General features: G+C 40.5%; 1 protein-coding gene across 1 annotated transcript in view; it reads left to right on the top strand.

The window, feature by feature from the left end:
• Nucleotides 1-9,375: 9,375 nt before the first annotated feature.
• The window catches only part of FOXK2 (forkhead box K2), a 58,628-nt gene continuing 41,263 nt past the window's right edge, over nt 9,376-26,740 (top strand). The window contains exon 1 of the mRNA XM_044453549.1: nt 9,376-9,782. Coding sequence (XP_044309484.1) covers nt 9,391-9,782 — 392 coding nt within the window. The 5' untranslated portion in view covers nt 9,376-9,390. The remainder of the gene's footprint in view (nt 9,783-26,740) is intronic.

Here is a 26,740-nt window from a genome sequence, read left to right as displayed (position 1 = left end):
TTACTCCAAAGAGGTTTTGGCTGCTCTTGGCAGCTGTGAAAGGGCAAGAAGTTATGTGTTTTATACTTTCATAGTGGCAAAATCATTAACTTTTTTTCTTTCAGTTGCTCTAATTGTCCTCAAGTTAGTGCACCTTTTGTACTTTCCCCCAACACTCTAGGTCAGCTTTCTACAACGTGGTGACCTCCAGAAACATTTGGACCGCAACTCCCAGAATTCCAATCCAGCAGGCCCATTAACTGGGAATGTATGTGTTGTTCTCCGAAAGTGTGTGCAAGGGACAAAGTTAGGGAAGTCTGCTCTAGATGCTTGGGAAAGTGCAAAAATACACCTCATTTCATTTTTTCTTCAGAACAGTAAAACTCTGGTAAAACACTGGATCCCAAAAGGTGTGTTGATAGTGCAATGGGTGGTTTTTAGCTAGGACATATTGCTGTATATACACATTGTAGGTAGAACAATCTGAAGATCAGACTGGGGTGTCTGGGTGGCTCATTATCCTCATCATGTCATGTCATGTGAACTCAGTAGGTTTTTCCCAAAATAAGTGGTACCTATATGTCCTGTGACTATGGACTTCTGCCATAGGATTTTCAAAAGCCTATGTATGTTCAAAGTTGCAATTCCATCCATGTCTATTTTGAACACAGTGGGAGTTCAGTTCTACCATTCCCCTGGAACTCTTAGGCTTAGGACAAAAAGAGGGGGAAATTGCTTACTAGCGTAATTAGAGTGAGGAACTGACTTAGTTTACAAGAGCTGGGAAGGTCTGTCAAGAATAGGACATTTTGGAGGGCACTCATTCATAGAGTTATATGTGCATGAACTTATGAAGCACATAACAACAAAGCTGACTTTAGTGATAAAGTCTCACATTTCTCTTATCACTGTTCAATAGTGAGGCTCTTGATAGTCCAGTGCGCTATTTCAGCCTTATTTGGACAATAAATGGATGACAACAAATCAAGAAAAATATTGCCCCTGGAATCCAGTATTTACTTCCAAGCTGTGGGTACAAATGTTGTCCCAGTAAACTACTACTTGATAGAATATAACTAATCACATTACTTTTAAAAAGTTATGTTATTATTTAGAGGGGAAACAGCTCCCAGTGACAATTGTATTCCAGTGTTTATCTTCTGCTGTGCAATAAAAAAGCTAAGATCTGGTGCAAAGACTTTTGCATTTCAAGTTGTGCCATTAAACCACCACAGCACAATACATAATATGATATATTAGTGAAGCTACTCGTGATAATACAAGAGATAGGGATGAATGAAATATTTGTTCTGTTTGTATTTTATGCAAACTTCTCTAGTTTCATTATTTTTGAAACAATATGCAAACTCAGTAATTCTTTGAAGTTTCAGATTTTGCCTTGAAAATTTCCAGTCAAAGTTGCATACAAAATTGTGTTAAAAGAGCACATAAAAATGTGCACACATCCTGTAAAAGTAGGTTATATTAGGAAAAGGACTTCTAAAAATGTGGACATTAGGTTAAACAGCAATATGAACATGAATGTATTTGGAGACATGTATGCAAAAGTATGTGCACATTTTAATGCAAACTTTTTTTAATTCTCAAAAGTCAGGGTGCATCTTAGAATTGGAAAAATGAGAATCTGAAATGGCCAGATTTGTTCATGCTTAGTAGTGGGACCGTAAGATGAAGAAGACAGAATGAGGCTATCCATAATCCTATCCACACCAATGGAACAAGGGGTCCCTTTTTACTGTTGCAATGTTGAACTCTCAAAACATGAATATCCACTCTCACAAGTACTGAAGCTGATAGCTCAAACTGACTCAAAATGATGTGGCAGGCACACAAGTAACTAAGCTATGCCACACACCAACTGTGCAACAAGCAGCCACAACAGGATATTCAGACAGAAAACAAAGAAGAGAGACTGAGGTGGGGTGTGGGAAGTTAAAAAACAGCTCAAAAAATGCTTGACATCACAGTCTTTGGAATGCTGAATAGTAATAGGCTGCTGATTTGCATGGTTTTCAAGAGCTCCTGTAGGAACAGCAGCCCTTTGCAGAAGTGAAGCATGAAAAGGATCAGTAAACAGAGTAATGCTGCCACCATGTGGCTGCCCAAAGAAAGTTAAATCTGCAGTGACACAGCAGTAGAAATAGCCGATCTTGTTTTCCGTTATCCTATATGGCAGCTCTCTGCTTGCTGCAGCATATTCCTGTGGGTGCCTACTTGCCACCCCTGCCACTGCTGCCCACAAGTGCCTGCTTGCCCCCAGCTGCCTGGTTGTTGTTGCCCGTGGGTACCCACTTGTGGCTCTCATACACCTGATATTTATGGAATGTGCCTTTTCCATTGTGTAAGTCTGGCCACCACTGCTATATGTCAAGGAGGATACAGCCTGAGGAGGAATGGATAAGGGTTGGGACTGTTTCATGCCCAGTTCTTCTGAGTTAACTATTTCCCAATTCATTCCAAATGCATTAATACAATGAAGGGACAAAAGTGAGTCTAAGGATATCAGAGATTCTTTCTTAGTTCCATTGTCATCTCCTATTATCTGTCAATGATGTTGCTAGGCTTGGGCCTATGGACCCACCTGGCTTCAGATCAACAGAGTCTTAAGTGTCCAGTGGCTTCAACAATTTTTCTCAGAGTAATTGTCTTGCAGGAAGTCAATTTTCAAGAGGGATTGCAAGTTTGAGGGACATGTTAATCCCCCTCCCTGCATACTATGGTGCCTGTCACCTTGGCATGAATATTAAGCTTAGGAAAAAAACTTTAGTTGATGCTTGTGGAAGATCCCCCATCGCAATCTTGAAAAAGTCTATTGAGCACCAAAAGAGTAGGAAAGTTTCTATTCTGGTCCAGTGTGTGCCAAAGCTGTATGGGTGGGGAAACAACACTGAGCACACTTAAAGTATGAACATTTCTTTTAGTAATTAAAATGTGCACTGAAGTGCTTTTGAATTTCAATACTATTAAACCATTACTACAATAATGCATTTAAACTTGTGCAAAAGTGGGAAAATAAAATAACCAAACAATAAACAACTATTTAAAAACAAACCAAGCAGAGAGTATTTTAAAACAATGTGGTTAGTCTGCGCTAGTAATGTCTTTCGATGCAAGTGCTACTGAATATATATTTTGCTAAGAAATGTAAGTGGAAAAAAACACATTGGAAGGTTTATGTAAAATGTGATTAGGTGTGACAAAGTATAGATTCTTGGCAATGAGCTCACCTGACACATTTGTCTGAAGCTAAGGGGGCTGGGAGCCATGGAATCTCAGCACAGCTGCCCCATATTGCGAGCGCCAGAATGGCAGGTTGCAGTGTTAGCCAAGCCTGAGGGCCACTCCCTCCCCAACACTGCGAAACAGTTGCTGTTGTCACCGCACCACCAAAAATCATTGGTGTGGTAACAAGAAAAGTCCTGTGACAAAGGCTTAAAACAGACACATTTTGCTACATTTCAAGCTAAATTTGACCCATTTAAGTCTCTGTTGTGATTTGTTGCTGAAATTTGGACAGGAGCCCACTGAGTTTTTAGCTCCATTTTTCCCCTGTATCACTGAATTTTAGTGGTGGTGGGTCACACATGCAGGGTGGTCAGAGGCTGGGGGGGGGGCACCCTTGGCTAAGTGGTTAGTACCATCACACCCTTAGATTTTTCCCAACCCAGAGCAGGCCATTGAACTCATCTGGACAGCAATAAGTATAAGAGGGTTTCCTGTTTCAATTTAGTTTGGCCCAATCAACAAGGTTTTCCTGCAACCTGGTTGTGCACATCATGTATCTTGGAAAAGATGAAAGAATAGCATTAAAGCATTAATAGCACAGGAAATTCCACTCTGTTCTGTTTTTCCCCCAGGAAAGTTGTGTGTGTGGTCTGAAAAAAAATGGAAGAGCCACATGATCTTGATGAAGAAATCCAGGGAAAGATAATTAGATTTGCAGATGACACTAAACTGGGTGGGATAGCTAACACCCTGGATGACAAAAAGAAGATCCAGGGAGACCTAGACAAGCTTGAAAACTGGGAAGAAAACAAGAGAATGACATTCAACAGGGACAATTGCCAAGTTTTCCAAGTAGGCCAAATAAATAAATAAATAAATAAATATTTAAAAAAGCAGCTGCATTGATACAAGATGGGGAATACTTGGCTCAACAGCACTCATAGTGAAATATGATGATGACACACTTTCGATTACCTGTGAAATGTGAGTGAACATAGCATCACTATACAACAGTAAATATGTAGTATAGAAATATTTCAAACACAGGAAGTACTGCAGTTGCTCTCCCATTTTTGGTCACTTGTAGGGGTTAGGCATACAGAGTACAACATGCAGGGGCCCTGTTTTAAGGTGCTTGTGATTACTGTTTGCAAATCCTAAATGGCTTGGAACCATGTTATGTGAAAGAGCAGCTGCACATGTAGGATCATAAGAGCCCAGTGGTAAGTCCTGCTGCTCTGGCAAACATAAAAGGTTCTTTTCTGTGGTGGCCCCAGGCTATGCAATGTTCTTTAAGGGGTATGCTTTGTTCCTTTCCTTTTTAAATATGCCTTGGGACTTTTTTTCTTTAATCAGTTAACACAATTAATACTTTGTACTTATTACATGCTATTACATAATCTCCAATTTATGGTGATTTTAAATCTCCTAAATCTCTCCAAAATGGCCTATTCTTGGCAGCCCTGATCAGCTCTTGTAAACTCAAGGCTGAGGCATCCATTATAGAATTGAATTATCTCATAGCTGGTCTTTCCCTTTTTTCTGCCTTTGACTTTCCCTACCGTTATTGTCTTTTATGATTTTAACTGATGACATGTTTTCTATTCAAATAGCATTTTAATGCTGCTGTCTTAATTTCGAGGGGGGGTGAGCTACGCACACACGTTCATCAACTGCTTCATGTTTTAATTTGTACAAGTGCTATAAAAGGTTTGTCTAAAAATAGAAATGCTGCTTGTCAAACCGATTATTTTTACACACAACTTAAACAATGAAGATGAGATGCATGCACGCTGCATTTTATTTGCTTTTAATTGATGTTTCCACAGTTGAGCATATGGCCGTTTCCACGCTAATAAGAAGCAAGCAACCTGAAACGACTTCAGCAATTACTGTAAATGGCACAGATTTCAAGTTGAGGCTGTTCCTTAAGCTGCCCTTGGCTCAGTCGCGTCACGTGATTCCTAGTCGAAACACTCGCCGGGGCGAAAACGGCCTAATCTCGCCTCTGAAGGAGCCTGTGGAGGCACTGCAGCCTGTGGTCCGTCGTGCCACTGCCAATTGTTCTGCCTGCCCCACCCCCAGGCCCTCTTCTGTATTTACAAACACGCTCTGCCTAGGTCACTGCCCAGACATCGAGGAGGATGATGTCATCTGAAAAGCACATGTGGTCTTGCTGCAGCAGTGAGGCTTGTTAATGCCTCCCAGAAGGCAGCTGCCCGAGCAGCAGCCTGAGCAGGGTACACCGGAGGCGGTAGCTTGATCCCTCAGCAGTTTAGTTGCATCTTATTCAGCACGCCAAAACTGCATAATTTAGTTAATCGGAGATTATTGCTTTGCACGTTGCAACCTCCATAAGCAGCTTGACGCCCAGAGCATTATGGGTAGCATGGTTTGTAAACCAACTGCAGACATTTGTGTTGGACTCAATACAAGGCAAGGATTTTTCAGATGAGTGGACTGGAATTTGTCCTGCGTTGATAGTTGTGGAACTGGGGACTTAACACATAACTCAACGTGATCAACTGAAATCTGGTTGTTTATAATTAAAATGCCTGTGCATTCTGCAATCTGATTTTCTAATCTATATAAATTCATTCAAAGTGGGCCATATGCACTCCATCTTAATATAGGTAAGGGGCCATAGATGGAGCACATGCTAGCAAGTGGAAAGTGCTGTGCTCAATCCCTGTCATCTCCACTTAAAAGGATCAGGTAACAGGTGATGGGAAAAGCTTTAGCAGAGGCTCTGGGGAGCTGTTCCTAGTCTGAGGAGGTAATACTGGGCTAGATAGACAAATAATTGGACCTGATATAATGAAGCTTTTTGTGTGCTATTTTCCCTGCTGCATTTTTAATCTTGGACCTTATTTGATTTCCATTTTATAACTAGTTACTCCAAGAAAGGAAAGCACAGTGCACAAAATCAGAGCAGAGTTCTCTCTGAATGTCAGTTTGTCCAATATTAATGTTTTCCATACCAGGAATTCATTCTGGTGTAACTAGCATTGCTTTCTTCTTCCAAACATACTATTTACCATACTTGCCACATAATTTTAACACAAAATGTATTGATAAGGGTTACAAGGAAGCTTTTGAGTACTCTCTGCAAATAAAAGCTAATCAAATATATATTGAAAATGTTTAATTCACAAACTGAAATGGGTGTAGTAACATGGAAATGTGTGAAACTACATTTCTATGTTTGACTGGTGCATTAGCATGTTAAACTGACTTTTATTTTTCCATGGCTAATTCAGAAGGTCTGTGGACAAACATAGGAAACATGTAACTTAGTAGGAGCAACATATGATTTGTGATGGTTTCTCTAGTTTGCAATTGGTAAGAAAAATCACCACATTCACATGTTTGCACTTAGAAAAGTTAGTTGTGAAGGCTAAAGCCTCTCTCTCTCTCTCTCTCTCTCTCTCTCTCTCTCTCTCTCTCTCAAGTTTAGATTCCTTAGCATCACACTTGAGCTTTCCCCAGTTGTACAGCCGCCGCTCCAGTCCTGCTAGAGGCTTCCCCACCACTGCCTTTTAAAGGACCAGAACATATATTCTTTGGCATACAGCTCTTCAGGGTTTGTTTTGAATACTAGCCTTATCTTGTATATTTCACAGTATGTTCCTGAACTTATTAAGGGCACTTGATGAGATTTGATAAGTTCAAAGGAATTATGTGAGTCCATGAGAATCTTCATGAAATGGTTATTCAGTTGACTTTCTTCATGAATGTACTGCTTTTACAAATGAAGTCATTAATTAGTAAATGCATATTTCCAGATTCTGAATTACTGTGGGAAAGGATTATTAAGGGGAAGTGGCAGCTTTGGTCTTCCAAAGCCTAGTATACTTCGTCTACTTATACCCTAGGAATTTTGTTGTGTAGCATTCGGCAACAGAAAATGAACTGCTATTTGTTGTATGTTCTGTCCTGTATTTGGGCCTATTATTTTAGGATGACAAGCGTTCCAGTCCTTGGGATTTTTGTTTGAGTATGCATGTATGTAGTTACAGTCAATTAATTTGGATAGGGTATAAGCTTCTGAATCACAACTAAAGGCCACTGAATTAACGTCTGGAAGACTAGTTAATAACAATCAGAATCACAATATTAATAGATATTTCCCACCTCAGTATCAAGTCAGCACTAATATTAAGATACTAAGATTTTGTGGACTGATGTCTATTAATCCATTTCTCCAACACCAGTTCACACAACTTCAAGCACTGACATATGTTGCTATCAGAAATTAAATTAAATACTGGTTCATTTTGCTTCTACTTTAATGGCATATTTTATACATTGAACTAATTCCACATTTAAATCAATCCCATCAAAGGTCTTAACTATGTTCTACCCATGCTTTGTCAGGACCAGTATAATCTATTGATTATTTAGCTTAGAAATCTCCTAAAATACAATACAGGTCATTTAGGCATAGAACACAATCTTATGCTTATTTACTAAGATTAAATCCCAGAATGCTCAATGGGACTTCAGCCCAGGTAAGTGTGCATAGAATTGCAGCTTCAGTCTGCAATCTATCAAAAATTTGATAATCTATCAAAAATTATGTTAACATTTATTATTAGTATATAGTAATCCACAACTTCTGAAAATTGAGAAGCTAGGTAACTAATTGGGACTGGGTATTACCAATGTCGAACAAACTGCACTGATTCTCAGTTTTGTTCTACACTCAATTTAAAGGATGCTCTAACTTTAGAACCCTAAATGACTTTGGACCAGACCTCCCTGCTCCCCACCAAATTGGTATTAAGATCCTCATCAAATGCTCTACTAGCTGAAAGTAGATAGGTGATGACTGGAACATGTTCCTCAGAGAGGTTTCACCTAGACTCTACTCTTCTTTATGGTGCCACCTTTTCATTCACCAAGATGTTTAGTATGTGGACTGGTAGCTTTAACTGGTGTAAAATCTGTTGTTGTAGGCCAATGTTTGTTTTTACTATATGGGACTCACATTTATGTTTCTTTGCTTTAATATTTCTATTAAAAACATGAATCAGGGTTATGCCTAAAACAGGTGTACACCTGCTTAATAAAGATTTTGGAGTAAGTAACAGATTTGGGTTACCAAACTCCCATCTTCAGGAAACTAAGATTGTCAGATCTCGCTGAAACAAGGGGACCATAGGAAGTTGTCTTCTAGCAAGAGAGATGTTCCAGTTTACCGCACTCTTACTCTGTAGCAGAGCTCTCCAGGGTCCCAACCCTACCTGGAGATGCAAGAACTGAACTTGGAACCTTTTCACTTGCAAAGCGTGTGCAGTAACGCAGAGCTGGAACCTGGACACTGAGTTGGTCGACGCAGTGGAAAAATGAGAGAATGTGGTGGTCATTTTTGTAGATGTAGTCACAGATAATCCTGTGATTCCCAGTTATCACTGTAAGCAATCAGAATGAAAACAACGGGGGATGGCTTCAGCAGCTGCTCCTTTCTGCGTGCGGAATAGCACCCCGTCCAAAATAATGCTAAGTGGAGTATATCGGATTGATAACTGCGGCTGTATTCCTTGAGTTTGGCATGTGAAGTTGATCGTCAGTATTAACACACAGAACACCTTATCACTAACAATCTGACGGGTTATTGTCTCTGAAAAAAACAAATAGCGAGCGTTCTTACTTAAAACATGTGGCGATGGTATAATATACGAAGTGGCCCCAGTTATTGGTGTGCATGTCTATTAAAGTATGCACACTTGTTCTAAACTCATGAATGCTACAGTGTTCTTGAAGGCCAGTTCCTGTAGCACAAAGTTGTGTATCTATTAACAGCAGATTCTCGACCATCCGCTCCAGTTTATTGAGAATGCCAGTCCGCGTTTCCCCGCCGACTAGCTAGCTGTCTATCGCTTACGACACAATCTACCTTGTTGGTTTTCGATGTTCTCGACGCCGCTTAGGATTGGTGGATGAGAAACAGCTTCATGGGCGTGCAGCGCGTCCATTGGCCAAGCCACCTGTCCGTCTAGCGGACGTGAGCCTGCGTGAGTGTGGGTTGCACGGTGGCGTTCTGCTGCTGTGTCTGTCGGTGTCTGGGGCCGGGCCGGCGGGCGGTGTGGGGAGGCGGGGGGCGCGCACGCGCGCGGGGGGGAGTGAGGGGGCCGTTCGGTCCCGCGCGCTGTCTCGGCCAAGATGGCGGCGGGGACAGCAGCGGCGGCCGTAGCCCGGCTGGAGGGCCGCGAGTTCGAATACCTCATGAAGAAGCGCTCGGTGACCATCGGCCGCAACTCCTCGCAGGGCTCAGTGGACGTGAGCATGGGTCACTCAAGCTTCATCTCCCGGCGGCACCTCGAGATTTTCACTGCCCCGCCCGCCCAGGCCCCAGCCCCGGCTGCTGCCAACAGTAGTGGCCCCACCTCAGCCATCAGTGGCGACGGGGCCGGGCCCCAGCCGCAGTCCGCTGCTGTTGCTTCGTCTGGCAGCAGCGGCGGCGATTTTTATTTGCGTTGCCTCGGCAAGAACGGCGTCTTCGTGGACGGAGTGTTCCAGCGCCGGGGGGCGCCACCACTGCAGCTGCCCCGAGTGTGAGTGTGAGGTGAAGGGAGGGACTACCGGGGGACACGCGCTCCGCCGCTGACCTCCTTCTCCGCTCGCTCCCCCCCCCCCGCTTCCCGGCGTGTCAGTCAGGGGGGCGTGCGAGGAGGGTGCAGGCTTTACGGGCCTTTCTAGGGGATCGGAATGGGGGCGGACACCACGCCTTGAGGCTCTCTCTAGGTATTGCACCCGTGCAAGGAGGCTTGAAGGGGTGTCTGCAGCAAGTGGCAGCACATGAGTCGGGTTTCTTTGGCTCGGGTGGCCTAGACATTACATGTGGTCGCTCCCTGTTTTCTCCTTTTACATCCCAGTCCTTAGCATTTAATTGGAAGGAGCTGTTGGGTTGATAGCTTAGTTAAGCGTAAAAACTGGAATCCTCGTTTCATTGACTTCCTTCAAGTGCTTTCTTCCAGGCGACACATGATACACCCATCGATTTATGTTTCTTTAGTGGTGCAGGAGGCCCAGTGTCTTCAACGGAAAATGAGGCACTACAGCCTTCCATTCCTTGTTTTAAACACAAGGGTGTGCTTTGTGGCAAAAATACGTTCTGTTCTTAATTTTCAACAAGTGTGAGCTGACTTAAAAATGAGCCAATTGGAAAATTCTCTGTTCGTAAGGCAATATTAACAGAGCATCATTTCTAAAAACACAGCAATTGTTTTCAGAGGTATTTGGATAAACAAAACAAAGCACTTATTATTTACATTTTAAAGATTTGTCTTAAGTCAGTACTTTTCTAGGCATTTTCATACCTATAGCCATTGTTTAATTAATATGTTTGTTTATAATGGTATATGGTTAGTATAGTTGAATGACTTGTTTGACCTCTAGCAATTCTAATTACTATTCATTCTGTTAGCAATGAAACAGTTATTACAAAAGAAGGAAGATCAAATAATCTGCCCTGTTTAATTTTTCACCCAAAACTGAAAATAATCTATTAGGTAAACATAGACAAAAATAGTATTTTAGTAACAATTATTGTGCTTTATCTCGTGCTTCATATACTGCAGTGCAATAAGGAATCTTGAGCACCATGGTAACTAATTTTAAAAATTGAAAATATGCTTTTACCATTCCCCCATTCCTGTAGCTTTGTCATAGTGAATCTGAAATGGTCAGTTATGAGGAAAACTCTCCCAGTGTCTGGTGTTTTTGACCTGTTTGCAATTTTGAAAGGCTGGTCTTTTGTTTTTGTTGAAATATATGTAAGGCTAGAGTTTTGTGCAAAGTTATTTAGTATTTTTGGAATATAGGAGAAGTCAACTACGGAGATTTGAAGAGAAATTGTAATATAAATATATGCATCCTTTCTCAGAACAATATATGCATAAATAGCAAATCTTGCCCCCCAAAACTTGCTATCAGTAGTTTACATTATTAATTGGTTAGATTGCCCCAGGAAAAAAGTTATCTTCAGGTACTCTCATCATAATACATATTGGCTTCAGGAGGTAGGTATGCTAGGGTTGGTCCTTGCATGTTGTTATAGCTGGGCTTGGTACAGTATTGTACATAGTTTGGGTTAGATCTGTTTTTAGGCACATGAAACTGAGCTGCTGTAGTAGACCCTTTCTTTCCCTACAGTCCCGTGAAAATGCTACACATAGGGTCTGGAGAGTCTGCTAGAATGGGGGTAGGCTGTGGTGTGGGAAGAATGAAGTCCCTCAATATGTAGATGCTCTTTCCATGAACACAGCAGAGGAAGAGGTCACTCCACCTGATTGTAGGAGATCCCCTTCCTATGGCACCACTGTCTACTGCATTTAGCAGAGTTACCTGATACTCATTTTAGCATGGGAGGAGAGTCTGTGTCCACCAGCCCAGTTGCATGTGCCTAAATTTGGATGAAACTATTTGAGATTTCTTTTTCAAAATAGATTTTAAGATGATTTGCCACTGTTGTGGCTGATAGTATTATCAGTAATTTACAGAAATAGGTATGTTTAGTGAAATATGTAATTATTAGTTTATATTATGCATTTTTTAACAATCATGTTTCATTGTTTAATCAACTGATCACAAAGTTACATAATTAAATGTGCATTGCCATGGTTTTGGTGACTCTTCCAAACAAATGAACTAAAAATTACAACCAAAATCTCCTATTGTTAAGCTGATGCATGTTTAGATATATATCTTGTGGACAGTCAGCTTTTTTGGAATTTACTAGAGCACTATTGATTATCATTCTTTTTTAAGAGCTGTTATCTGATGTCTTTCTGTTATTCTTATGGGGGTGAAGAATTCCAGCTAATGGTTAGCATTAACTTTTATATAGTATTGGGTAGAATCCTGAAATGTAAATAACTAGGAGTCTTAAGCTTGATTGTTTAATTTCTGAGGGAGTACTTCACTAATCTTGAGATCTCCTTACCTAGGGAGCAGGTAATTCCACCTTACTGAAGTCAGCTAAGAGCTTTGACAGGGTTTTATCAATACTGTTTACTTCAAAATTGAAAAATTCTGTTGAACTGTGAGTAGTCTGTTTAGCTTCCACCTAAACTTAACAGCTTTTAATATCTTTATTACCCTATTCAGAAATGCAGAGATATATTATTGTCAGTTCAGACTAGTTTCTAACTTTCAGCAGGAAAGGAGATGACATGCTTTACCATGTAGAGTTAGTTTTGTAATATGAGGAAATGTAAACGAAATACTCAATGCTTTTGCCTAGAAATAAGGTTTAAATCCAAAATTATGAGAAATGTAAATATACTTGTATATAGCTGTACATTGATTTTAAATCTAATAACAAGTTCTTAGCCCTACATACTTTTCAAAAGTTGTCTTATAATTTAATTTTTACCATGTTATTTCTTAGTGTACATCCTATACCCCATTTTTTAATAATATTGAAAAATTCTTCAGCAGTGTGATACACACTCAAAGTTGCTCTTGAGTTAATAAAACTGCAAATCACATTGCTGGGATGGCTGAGTATATTCTTCAGTATAAAGGGTCATGTTGAAATGTTACTGTGAACCTGGAGAGCTGTAACTTTTAAAACTTGTATACAGACTTTACATTAGCATTCTGTGTTACAGTTCATGGTAGATGTTTTGCCTGCCATATGCCACCCCCCCATCTATCTATCTTTCTTTCTTTCTTTCTTTCTTTCTTTCTTTCTTTCTTTCTTTCTTTCTTTCTTTCTAAAGTTTCTTGCTTGACTTTCTGAGGCATGGAATGGCCTTATATTTTCTCAGTCACTGTGATGTTCCACAGTAGCATTGTTTATTTTCAAATATATGTGCAGCCAAACAGCAGTTTACAATATGGCATTGTGCCATCTGTCAAGATACTAGTAGAATCTGATATCAGAGGTTGTCAGTGGTATGCATTAATCTCATGAATAAATAGCAGGTTATGTTAATTGAGAACTTTGTCTTAGACTGTAATTCTGGTTGCATCATATTCAAAATTTGGCATTTAACTTATGCAGTGTTTCACCTTTAGGAAGCAGTTTAGCATGTTGACAACTCCCTAGACACCAACTGAATTTTTTTAGCCTGTTCCATTTGCTAAGGCAACTAGTATAGGCAAATTGAAATAATTTCACGAATCCTTTCAGATTAGTTTTTTAGAGTCATGAGGTGGGTTTGGAAATGATAAAGCTTCAAAAGACAATAAATTTGGTGTCCGTCCTTCATGTTTCAAGCATAGTATACATGTTCCTTCAATCCACAGAAATATCAATAGGTGCTAAAATACATATACAATTAAGTAAATTATGTGAGTAAATGTGTTAATAAAATGTATAAGTAACTTAGAAAATGGTTATATTGGCTGTCCAGCAATGATGTGAATTTTCTGGAAATGTTTAAATTGGAAAATTTTCAATTTTCTCAATTTCCTGATTCCTGTGACCCTTTCTTGAAGTAAATTTTCTGGAAAGTTAGGCAAATTTGCATCGAAATGTTTTCAGTTTGCATTAGGAAATTGTTAAATAATGATATAATTCATTATGTTTTCTAAATAATGTAAAAAAACCCATAAAGCATCAGAAAGTATTCTGTATTAATTTTTTGTCCCAATTTTTTGGTGGGAAACAGTAAAGCACATTCAATTGATTTATATTTTGAAGGCTTTTCTACTGTTAACCGCATTTTTTTTTTACATTTCTTTTGGAAATTTAAAGGTAATTATATGTACATATATAGGTTGGATAACTTTGTGGGGAAGAGTTGCTGTGTGTCATAAAAATTTAATCTATCACCAAGAAACCACTTTGCCTTGGAGCAGGCCTTAAGCAGTTGCACCTGTTACTGGGCCATAGAGGTGGATTTGAAATGCTGCTAGTGTACTCACCACCCTTTGCCCGTCATCCTCCCTGACCTCATTGTCAAGTGTGGTGCTGGAGAAAACCAGGACAGTGGTTCTAGGTGTCTAATTTCCATGCTGAGACTGCTGCTGCAGTTTTAGCTCAGGACTTCAAATTACAAGATAGTCTACAAGTCCATTTATAGCAGGGGATCCCCATTAATTTTTGGTTCCATGGGCACTTACCACGTGCATGCAACAAACAGGCACAACAGCCATGGTGGCATGCCTACTAACAAAGAACTTCCCCAAGAAACTTGAGTATGAGGTAGAGTTTGAGTTTGTGTCTCTAAATACCAAGCCATACATAGAAGTTCCCTAAATAAATAAATAAATAAATAAATTTGGCTTTGCATAACAACAAAATAAAGATTTCACAGAAGCAAACCTAATGAGGCATAGGAACAAATAACTTGTCCAAAAGGTTCAGCACAGAACAACTACCTATTTATAAACCACAGCAAAATGCCTGTTGCAGAAAGAATATTGGTGATCTTAACAGGATTCCCTCCTCCCTCCCAAATTTTTCACCTCCAGGCAAAGCATGAAAAAGCCCTGTACAAAACACCTCATTCTGTGCAAAATCAAAAATCTATGTCATAAACATGCAACAGCATCACCAGGCAAAACAGCCCTGGTCATATTTGCTTATTTCCCAACATTACCAAGCAGTGGCAGTTTTTTCTTTGCATATGAAACCTGGAAATGTTCTGGAGAAAGGAAACAGAACAGTTTTGTTTTTAAAAATGTTTTTAATGTAAAATGATTAACTATTCAGGTGGGTCAGGGGATCCCAGGTGCACTGGGACCCCAGTGAGTGCAATATTGCTAATGTCAAAGTTATGGTATGCAGTCAGAGCAGCATCCTGCCTGCCGTACAACATTTGTTCAGTAGTTTACAGGAAAAAAGCACATACTGCTCCTTGTGAATTGCATATTTAACTGTAGTGCTCTTGAGTGGTGCTTTCTCACCCTAGCCTTGTGATGCCTTTGCCAAAATAGGTTGGTCACAGTTGATTTAAGCATATTGGCTGCTGTAGAATTAACATTTGAATCCAAAGCTGTCATTGTGTAAATGTCAGGTACTAATGCTCTTGCAAGTTTTTCTCAACTCTTTGCTCCTGTTGCAACCTCTGCTGGAACCAGAGTTCCCAGTTTTCAGCAGTGGCTTTTAGGGGGCTGCAACATGAGGAGGAAAAAAGGTTCTGTCAGAGGAGAGGTAGGGTTCCAGAATATATTAACAATTGCAGTTTAGTCTTAGAAATAGGAAGTTGAATTTCTAGTTGCAGCCTTAAATTTTGTATGCTTCTAAATGTCTTAAACATGAGTTATTTTTTCTTGTATTTGTATTTTTCTGAAACCTCTGGTAATTTGCATTTTCCCATTCAGGTGTAATTATCAGTTTAGATAGTCACATATGTATACATAATGTGGTGGCTTTTTAACTTAAGCAATAACAGATTGATATAAAAGCTATCATAAACTCACAACGGAAAATTTCAAGTATAAGAATATTTAGAATTTTTTGGCTTAAGATGTGCCTTATTCTAGACTAAAGCTCATGAATTTCATTCAATCCAGCTTTTGTTAGCTATAGTCAATTTGTAATTTTGTTTTTATCATTGTGTCTTTTTACTGTATTGTAAAGGTTTTGAGTTCTTTGGGTCTGGTTATGAATTTTGTGTATTGTATCAATTGAAAACAGGATACAAATGTCAATCCAATTAATTTAAAACTGTATTTCACTACTTTGCGGCAATGAGCTGTTGAAATTTTTTCCTAGGTAGGTAAGATTTGGTTTTAATTGGTATAAATTGTATGTTCTAAGTCCTTATTGTTTGTTACACATTTGAACATCTAAGAGGAGTATCATACCTAATTTCAGCTTTATCCATTTAAAAGTCTATTGACTATGTAACTTTAATGTAAAAGGGGAAATGTTTTGAAAGAGTTTTCATTTTATTACTTGTCTCAGGGTGAAAATGCATGAAGTAAGAAGATTTGGGCAATCAAACCAAAATGAACCTGCGGGTTGGGTTGGGATGAACTCTTAAAGCATCTGTGTCCCATTAACATCCATGGGCTTTCTCTCATGCTTGGCCTGATCCTGCAAATTGAGCTGAGCCAAGAGGAAGTCTGTGAAAGTTCTCTGAGATCCAATTGCACAACCGATAACCTTCCCCTTCAGGTGCAGCCACCCAAAGAGCAGCTGGAGGATGTGGAAGAGGGCACTGTGAGTGACCATTCCAGGTGCCATTTTCAGCAGCCTACATCCTTGCCAAGTGCAGCTGGTGGCAGCAGTGCTGGGCGCAGAAGAGAGCCACTGCTTACACAGCATGTGGGCTCAATTCTTGGCAAGTAGTGCCCCAGAAACACTGGGTGTGCTTGCCAGGAACTTGGACTCATGGTCTCTGTAAAGAGGACTGGAGCTGAGCCTAGGGAATCCAACGGATTCACACCCTCAAGTGGTTTCCTCATGGATCCCTAACTGCAAGTGCCCACTGGGACAAGCACAAAATATATGCAGGGGTATTGGGGAATAACAGTTACATAGGGAAGAGTTAATTAAAATGGTTTTCACAAGCTTGCACACACAATACAATAAATTTTATTTATTTATTTATTTATTTATTTAGAAAATTTCTAGGCCGTCCCATTCGCCAAAGCCTTGGGGCGGCTTACAAATAAATAAAATACATAAATAACAATATAAAATACACATAACTGTGTAAAATAAGTCGCCCTGGCCAAAAAACTTTAAAATAAAAATAACATTAACAATTAAAATGATGCTTGAATAAAAAGGTCTTCGCCTGGCGCCGAAAAACAAATAACGACAGCACCAGGCAGACCTCTCTGGGGAGCGCATTCCATAGATCCTCCTAATTTCTTTCATGGAGGGTTCCCGGAGAAGGGCCTCTCCCACTGATCTCGGGGGGCGGGCGGGCATATATGGATGTAAGCACTCCTTCAGGTAGCCAGGACCCAAGCCATTTAGGGCTTTATAAGTGATCACCAACACCTTGAATTGGGTCCGGACTTCAATGGGAAGCCAGTGAAGCTGACGGAGGACTGGAGTCATCTGAGCATAATGCCCAGTCCCCATCAACAGCCTGGCAGCTCTATTCTGAACCAATTGAAGTATCCGGACCGTCTTCAAGGGTAGCCCCACGTAGAGCGCGTTGCAGAAGTCAAGTCGGGAAGTCACCAACGCGTGTGTCACTGTCGTCGGGCAGTCGTACTCCAGGTAGGGGCGGAGCTGATGGATCAGCTGAAGCTGAAAGAAAGTGCTCCTCGCCACCGCTGTTACCTGAGCTTCCAGTGAAAGCTCTGGGTCGAGGAGCACTCCCAAGCTGCGGAACTTGTCCCTAAGAGGAAGTGCAACCCCATTCAGGACTAGGTTCAATTCACCCTCGCCAAAGCTCGATCCGCCGACCAACAGGACCTCCATCTTGTCTGGATTGAGCTTCAGTTTATTGGCCCTCATCCAGCTCATTACCTCGGCCAGGCACCAGTTCAACACAGCCACTGCCTCACCTGGATTGGTGGAAAACGAGAGGTAGTGCTGGGTATCATCAGTGTACCGATGATTCCGCAGCCCACACCTCCTGATGACCTCTCCCAGCGGTTTAATGTAGACGTTAAACAGCAAAGGGGACAAGATGGACCCCTGCCGTACTCCATGGCATAGCTGCCATGGTGCAGAGCCATAGTCCCCCAGCACCACCTTCTGGAAATGGTAATTGAGATAAGAGCGGAACCACTGCAGAGCAGTGCCTCCGACCCCCACTCCCGCTAGCCTATCCAGAAGGATACCATGGTCGATGGTATCGAAAGCCGCTGAGAGGTCCAGAAGAACCAACAGGGATTCACTCCCCCTGTCCTCCTCCCTGCACAGGTAATCATACAGGGAGACCAAGGCAGATTCAGTACCATACCCGGGTCTGAAGCCGGACTGAAATGGGTCCAGATAATCAGTTTCATCCAAGAGTGCTTGGAGTTGTCCCTCCACCACCTGCTCCAACACCTTGCCCAAAAATGGGATGTTGGCCACTGGTCTATAATTAGTGGCCATCTCTGGATCCAGTGACGCTTTCTTCAGGACCGGTCGGACTACTGCCTCCTTTAAAGAGGCAAGTACCTGACCCTCAGGTTATTTATCAGGTTATTTTCATGGCGAAAGTATTGTTTCAAAAGGGAAAGAAAAAGTGATAACTAGTTCTGTTGGGATGTTGAAACAAGATCTGAGAAGGAAGAAGAGAAGTCACTGAATCCTTGCCTTTACTCTTCTATATTGGTTATAAAATCCAAGAAATTATTTATCAGGACTGTGATATGAGGTATGGTATTAACCACCTGTCAATATCTCTCTAAATACTCCAATATAACAAATACAAATTTGAATACTGTGTAAAAGTGTTCATTTCTGTATATCTTGCAATCTGTAGTTTGAATTTTATGGAAGCAGCCAGATTTAGTGTATTTGCAAATGCAAACAGCAGGTTTGGGGTTTGGTCTGTTTAACTGTTCAAAGAAACCAGAAAACCATGTAGCATGATCCTAAGCAGAAGTAAATTCATTAAAGTTTCTCCTTGGTTAGTGTGCATAGGATTGAGCTTAAAATAGGTAGCACAAGTGCATTTAGCAATACAGCTTTCTAGAAAATCTTGAATTGGGATCCCCCCCCCACAAAGTGTTCTTGTGCTAATTTGAATAGAATAATTTGCCTCAGCTAATCCTCATTTTGCATTGGAAAATTGTATGAAAGTTCCAACTCACATCTTTCCTGAGAACCTACACTAATGTGGAAGTGGTGGGGGCCAAGGGTGCAGTCCTCAGTGGGGCATACAAAGGAATGTAGCCCCTAACTCCTGAAAGTTGCCCACTCCACCCATAGTGAGTAATCTAATTTAACATGTTTATTTTAACTGTATTCAGTGAATAACACAACTTTAAAACATACCCCATGATGCTGTCTGAATGCTCCACAATACACCAGAAATATTTGAAGAAAAAAATTAAAGCACATTTAGGGTGTAACCTTATTAGGTTGCCACTCTGCTACATGGAAGCCTCCAATTTTGCAGGCTTTTGAATTTCTAGTGCCCTGCCAGGCTGTAGGACAAAAAGAGCAATGCAGGTGATTGTTCCCTTTATCTTTTTAGCTTTTTTTCACTTGGCAAGTCTCTGAGTCTATCTAGTGGAGTCATGCTGGCAAGGGCAGGTCTGGAGAGAAACCATAGGATAGAATTTATAGTGGCCCAGTTGTTTCCCTCACTGCTATAGAATGCTCCCATGTTGTTCTCTCCAAAGTCTCATTCATGACCTAGGGCAGCAGTAAGGATCACCCCGCCAGGAAGGAATTTTAAAAAATGTGACCTAAGGGGCTCTCCCAGGGCCATAGGATTATGCCTTTAATGTGATTTAAATGTTATAAAGAAATTTCTCTGGAATAAATTTAAAGACAGTAGAATGGTCTTCCCTTACATGAATTAAAAATATACCAATAACTGTTGACAAAAAAAAAAAAATTAACAACACAAAGAACTGAGCATGGGATTTTGCCACTCTATAACTTTAACACTGCTAAGCTTACGTAGTATATTTGTATTTGATAATATTCATTGTCATTATTAACTAAAGAAATGGAAAATTTACACAGAAATATAAAGAGCTGCAGTAGTTCTGGGGAAAGTGCATTTCTGCAGAATATTCTGCTAAAAAATGTCCAAACCCTCATCACTGGGACCATTATGATTTGAAGGTTAAGAATCATTGGTAGTGATTCTGTTTTTCCATATAGCCATTTGTGAGGATGCTGGCAAGTGCTCTGTTCTGAACTATTTGGTTTTAGTGTGAAACTTGGAATGAGTTAGGGTCTTACAAGATTCTTTAGTTTTTAGTTAGGTGAAGAATTGTTCATCCAGACCTCTACATACTGCTTAATCCTAATACCACAAGTACATGGTCTTCAATTGAGATAAAATAGAAATGATTGTTCTACTAAGAGAGCAAAAGACGTGCTAAGTAAAACCACAGATGAACTTTCAGAAGTTACACTTAATATTTAACTATAAAAATAGATTTTTCTGGAATGTAATTATTTTTATTCTTAAAAAGATTCCAGAATTTTAGAAGAATGAATTTATGTAGCCATAGGGTACATGTATGTGATGGAAAGCTTGCTTAAGTTTAAATAAGGACCTGTTATCAAATCTTGTTGGTGACTGTGATGCTGATTAAGAAACAGTTCTTCTCTGGTATTTCATTACTTGAAGTGCTATCTAGTGAAGTCTTTCCATGTGGTTCATGGTCTGGTCCAGTGTGACTTTGTTGAAGACAGTTAAGTGACCATCAAAGATGTTTTTGTCATTTGTTCAGCAATTTGAGGATGAAAGTGCTGATGTGAACTGCAGTTGGATATCACTTTTGTGGCAGTAGAATCATTGGAGCTTGTCACTGCTTATTGAGTGAATTTTAGTTGCTGATGTCTGATGATATAGATTATAAGGTCCATGGAAAATGTGGCCCTTTACTTGTATGCTCAATTGTTACCCTTCATGGATCATACCATAAAATGGAGAGGAATTTGCCAGCCAGGCTCATTAAGTGGTAAATGTTTAATTTCAGGAGGGATTGATCTCAATTCTCTTGAAGATAGAAGATGACCACTTCTGAATAAATCTTTTCTGGATCCAGAAAATTTTTAACAATGATAAGTTGGTAACTGGTATTCCCTTTCCTTGTTGGAATAGGTGTGGAAGTGGTTATCATGCAGATCCAAGTATTTTGGATAAGACTGATTCATAGATTTGTATCTGACTCTCTAGATTTGTATCAACTGTGTTTTAGGCCTGGTTTTGGAATAGGGATTTTATTGGCGTTTGATTCCATTGATAATAGTCATGGAGGGAAATCAGAATGATTCTTTGCCTGGTAGATTGCCAATTCCAGATGATGGTATCTGGGGACTAGTAGCCTAAATCCAACAGAGTTAGATGTGCTAAAATCATTAAATGGGTTTAAGCATGCACAGTGTTGCATTTGATGTAGGCAACTGCTTGGCTTCATGGCATTTAATTGGTTTGGGTTGGGGGGGCATGCAAGGTCCCATCTGGTACCCTATGCTGTTTAATTTCTGTATGAGCAGGAACTTTATTTCTGAGGCATCCCAGGAAGTGAGCAGGAACCTTCAGCTGTTGCTTCCTAGGATGCTTTATAAATGAGAATCTTGCTGTATGGCAGAAGCTATGCTTTTTCTGTTGTATGGCAAAAATGAGAGGACTTTAACCCTCTCCCCTTTAAGTTTTGTTGGACTACTGCAAATGAGGAGTGTGTGGGGCTTTGGTGGCTTCTTGTAAGCTGTACTTCAACTCTGGGGTAGAGGGTAGGGCCTAGATCAGTGATGGCGAACCTTTTAGAGACCGAGTGCCCAAAGTGCAACCCAAAACCCACTTATTTATCACAAAGTGGCAACACTGCAGTAAAACCTGAATACTGAGGTTTTAGTTTAGAAAAAACAACTCACAGCCAATCCAAGCAAATTGGCAAGTGCACTGACTAGCCATGCAAAAGCTCGGACGAGTTGTGGCTAATGAGTTGCGCCCCATGATGTCATTACCTGGCACCACTACTCCTTTCCGAGCATGCACATGGCCCCTGTGTGTGCTGTTATCCAGTGCTTGGCTGCTGGAGTGACTTCGCTTATGTGCCGACAGAGAGGGCTCTGCATGCCCGCTGTAGCACGCATGCCACAGGTTCGCCACCACTGGCCTAGATGAATAAAATCCTATCTCCTATCATACATATCACATTGATCTAATTCTATATTGCTATAATTCTCCTTTGTATGTGAGAGAATGTCATGTGGCGGAGGGCCATGATCTGTTGTTCCCTACAGTGGAGGGCAGGATGTGTTCCAGTGGGCAAAGCTAAAGGAACAAGGCTTCAGGTTGGATGTCAGGAAGTACTTCCTGATGGTTCGGACCCGTAGGATATGGAATGGGCTTCCAAGGGAGGTCGTTGAGGCCCCATCAGTGAGGATGTTCAAGGAAAGATTGGACAACCACATGTTGGGGATTACATGAGGCCCTGTAGGCCGACTCACTTTTTTCCGTGTTCTATATTTCTCTTATGTTGAGACAGGAGGCACAAGACCTATTGCTCATCACATAATTTTGCAGTTTTCATTATTTCAGGATCAGCTTATTAGATACTGAGGGAAATTTCTAAATCTAATAGCTCTTGATTAATAATCTGTTGCCTAGGAAGAACATTTTATTTGGAACCACGGGTTATCACTTTTTCAAAGCTAGATAAAGTTAACATAATTTGCACTAATTTTATGGCCCAGCTGGATGTCAGGCTATAACAGAAAGATGTTGCATGTATTCCATGTTGTCCTAATAGAAAACAGTCTTGTGGCACCTTAAAAACTAGCGCATTTGTTTTTGCATAAAGTTTAATGGACTGTACCCCAGGTCAACAGATGCCATATGTTTCATATGTGGCTGGAAAAATATTTCAGATTCTTAGGCTTTTGGTTGTGTAGGTAGCACCCCTGCACTAAGCTGTAAAACCTTAATTTTTTTAGGTTCCAGCATCAGATGTCTAAAAGTTCAAGCTACCAACTGATACTATCCAAAGCTAATGTTTAGTTCATTATATTTATATCCTGCCTTTTTTGCTTTGAAGAAACTCAAAGTGGCTTACATAATTCTCAATCTTATCCTTACAACAACAACCCTATGAGGTTGTTTGAGCTGAGTGTTTGTGACTGGCCCAAAGTCACTCAGTGAGTTTCATGGCTAAAAGGGGACTATTTTATTTATTTAATTACATTTGTTTAAAACCCTCCCATTAGCAACATGCTCTCTGTGTGGCCATTACTGTTTAAAATCAACAAATAACATTAGTAAATAATACAATTAAAATCTCATAATAAATAAAATAAAGTCACAATAAAATAAATATCAATAAAACATACATTAATATAACTAAAACCGTACGCTGATGTACGTAGTCTAGATCGGGGACCCCAAGCCCCAGGCCACGAACCAGTCCGTGGCCTGTGAGGCACCAGGCCACACAGCAGGAGGTGAACAGTGGGCAAGATCCAGAGTCCAAATGTTAGAGGAAATTTAAAATCTCTTTGAAGTTCAAATGATGCTTCTAAGTTCGAACCGCAGACACAGAGGAAAAAATGTCACTGCATAAAAGTCATCAGTTGTGAGCCCAAGTTGTCTCTCTTCTCTTGTTGAGTCTGTGCCCTTTCACTGCATGCCCATTCGATCCTTTTGAGTGCCTTTTTGATTGTTCTCAGTGCCTTTTGGGTGAATGCCCTTTTCAATCATTCTGAGTGCCTTTTAACTGCCTGCCTTCTCAATTCTTCCCACTGCCGCCTCAGTCCTTTTAAGTCCCTTTTAACTGCCTGCTTTCCTGATTTTTCTCACTGCCTTCTTGATCCTTTTCAGTGCCTTTTAACTGCCTGTCTTCTCAGTTGTTCTCACTGCTTTCTTGATCCTTTTCTGCCTCATCACTCCTCACTAAAAATTTGGACAGTAAATGCAATTTTCATCTTATTATACAATACTGTACATATTTACATATTTTATTAATTGTTTTCAAGTTTTAATACATTTGGCATTTAATTGTGTTATTTTTACCTTAAATTATGCTTGTTTAGTGTTTAAGTGTATCAAGATGGGTATTTTTTGGGGTCTGGAAACTGATTAATTCACTTTCCATTATTTCTAATAGGGAACATACGTAGCTTTGGACTTCAAATGATTCGGAGTTTCAGGTGCCCTCCTGAAGTGAATTAAGTTTGAAGTATGAGGCACCCTGTAATGTGCTTGATTCATCCCAAAACCATCCCCAGTCCATGGAAAAATTCTCTTCCATGAAACTGGTCCCTGGTGCCAAAAAGGTTGGGGACCACTGGTTTAGATGGTGCCAAAGGTGCGCCAGAAAAGGGACATTTTTGCAGGTGTCTGAAACTCAGTAAGGCAGGCACCTGTCAAATCTCAGGTGGTAGAGTGTTCCATAATTGGGGTACCACCCCAGAAAAGTCCTTCTTCCTTGCAACCTCCCCCTTAACCTCCTTGGGGAAGGAACTTGTGGAGGGCCCCAGTTGCATATCTTAAGCAATAGACAGGAATATATGAAGTAAGGTGCTCCCTAAGATACTGTGATTCCAATCTGTGTAGGGCTTTATATGTCATAGTTAAAACTTTGAATTTGACCCAGACAGGAACAGGCAGCCTTGTGATCAATGGAGGACAGGTATAATATGTTCATAAGAATTGGTCCTCATCAGCAGCCGTGGTGCTCTGTTCTGGATCATTTGAGGAGTCCAGACCATCTTCAAGGGAAGCCCCCCATATAGTGCATTGCATTAGTCCAGTCTGGAAGTTACCAGTACATGAATGACTACCCTCATCCTAGTAGGGCTAGAATCCATACCTCCTGAGTCTCAGTTCTACACTCTTAACCATTACCCACAAGCTGTATTTGTGTACCAAAATGCTTGGATCCCTTTAAACATAGGAAAATTAATCTGAAAGACATTAAACAAAAGAGACCATGATTTGTCCTTGTTCAGTTTTATAATTTGACATGAGTTTGTATTGAACTAACATGTAACTTGATTACATCATATCTACATTTTATCAATTTCTATCAAGTAGTCTTAATTTTTAGACTCCAACTAATTTTAGATGCAACCAGCAAAAGTGATATTTATTTATCTAATAGTTTACAAAACTAGTTGTGTGCTCACCATTAAGGTGTTGAACAGTATTTTTCAGTAGGATTTAGTTGGTGTTACTTGCTTGTTATTAGAAAGCTGATTTCCCTGTTTGAGATGATAAGCTGTCATTTAGGTATACTTAAGCATTGCTTACTTGAAATCATCATTATTTCTGCCAAAGAATTTTCCTTTTTTATTTCCTCTTTGTCCTTTCATGTACTGCAGATAGTACTGCAGACGATGCCTTCTTGCGTAAACAGTACTTACCTCTCTTTTCAAGAGTAAACTAAATTTTAGTTCTTACATGCTGATTGAATGGTCAGGAGTTTGGTTACAATTCTCAGTATAACCTCAGATACAAGTGGTGCTCTTATAAAATGCTAGAATCTTATCCCACACTCTCAGTCAGATGCCTTTGCTATTGCTATTTCAACAGCAGGCCTGCTGGTGTGGAGGTTTGTGAGGAAAAGAAGCAGGGCCTTTTCGTACAATGTTGAACCTCACTTAACATTGTCAGGTTTTATGAGCCAGTGAGTGAGTTCACTTGACATAGCAGTATATTGTGGTTAACTAACCACAGTGAATTTTGTCATCTGAAGCTAGGCCACTTTTACTGGGTGGCTTGCTTGGGGGCAGCAAGCCAGTCTGAAAACATGAGGCTTGTTTTAGAGATTACAATATCATCCAAAACTAGCAGAGCAGTTTCATTGTGGATTATAGGAATTGGCTAGTAGGCCACTTGGCAAGATCAGCAAAGCCCTCTTCCAATCTTTGTGATCTCACCTGGGCCACTATCAGTGACAGCTTTTCCATTTATCCCTGCAAATCACCAAGATGTGTCAGTTGCACACTGAGAAAGAAAGAGAGAAAGTTAAGAGGGAAACCCTTAAGACCATCCATTTTTGATGCACCTACTCTGCTGCTTTTCCCTGTTTTGCTGGTGCTTTCTAGTTGACAGCTGAGCAACAGACAACTCTTAACTTTTTGCAATTTACCTTTCATGGGCAGTCTTGCTTTATCAATTTGTTGTCTCTTTTTACCAGAAACTGGAAAGGACAATCACTATGCAAGGCTACATGTATTGAGAAGCTGAAAAAGTACACTTGCAGAACTGTGAAAGACCAACCTGCTGATGTTGATACAGAGCAATATGAACACATGTCTGAGGCCATTAAAGAAAAGTGAACCACCAGTAGTCAATCCAAAGTGCTACTGTGGCTGTCACTACTCCAGTCATGCTTTTTAAGCTCTTAAGGTTGAATGAAAAGGAGTTGCATTCAGAGTAGGGATGGCAGGAAGACAAAGTGCATTGTACCATGAAAGGCCCTGGGATATTGCCTGCAGGACCATGGGGCCAGACTGTCCACAGTTGAGCCCAGTCAGTCACTGAGTACACTCTAGGTTCTATGAGCAGCACTGTGTGGCTTATTTGCAGGGTAGAACGCCAGGTTACTGAACTCATCCAGTATATCTCAATCACATATTGTGGGGTAAGCCTGGATGGCGGTTTGAACAATTTTCCAGGGCAGGATAGCATCTTGAAGCCTTCATGCTTCCTCTTCCCAGTCAAGACATGGGTGAATTAAAAGGCCTTGAAGTCAGGAGTCCTGCTTATCCACATTGGATTTGTGGAAGTGACTGCTCCCTCATTTTGATTCTTGACTCAATATGGTTTGGGATGGGGTGCTGCTTTGTTGTAAGGTATTTTCCTGTGTGTGGTTTTAGGCAGGATCAGATACGTCTTGTTCTCTTCTTTTGAATGCCACTTTTGGATTATTGCCCCAGTCCACAGATCTCCGCACACAGCAGGAGGCTACACACACTCAATTGCATGCAAAGGTTTCTATGCACTTTGCTGAGGAACAGATGGTTGGT

This window comes from Varanus komodoensis, unplaced genomic scaffold (genome assembly GCF_004798865.1).
Source record: "Varanus komodoensis strain SLA01 unplaced genomic scaffold, ASM479886v1 scaffold7_1, whole genome shotgun sequence".
NCBI classification, from domain to species: Eukaryota; Metazoa; Chordata; class Lepidosauria; order Squamata; family Varanidae; genus Varanus; species Varanus komodoensis.
Note: the sequence above shows the minus strand (reverse complement) of the source record. Positions and strands in the feature narration are given on the sequence as shown.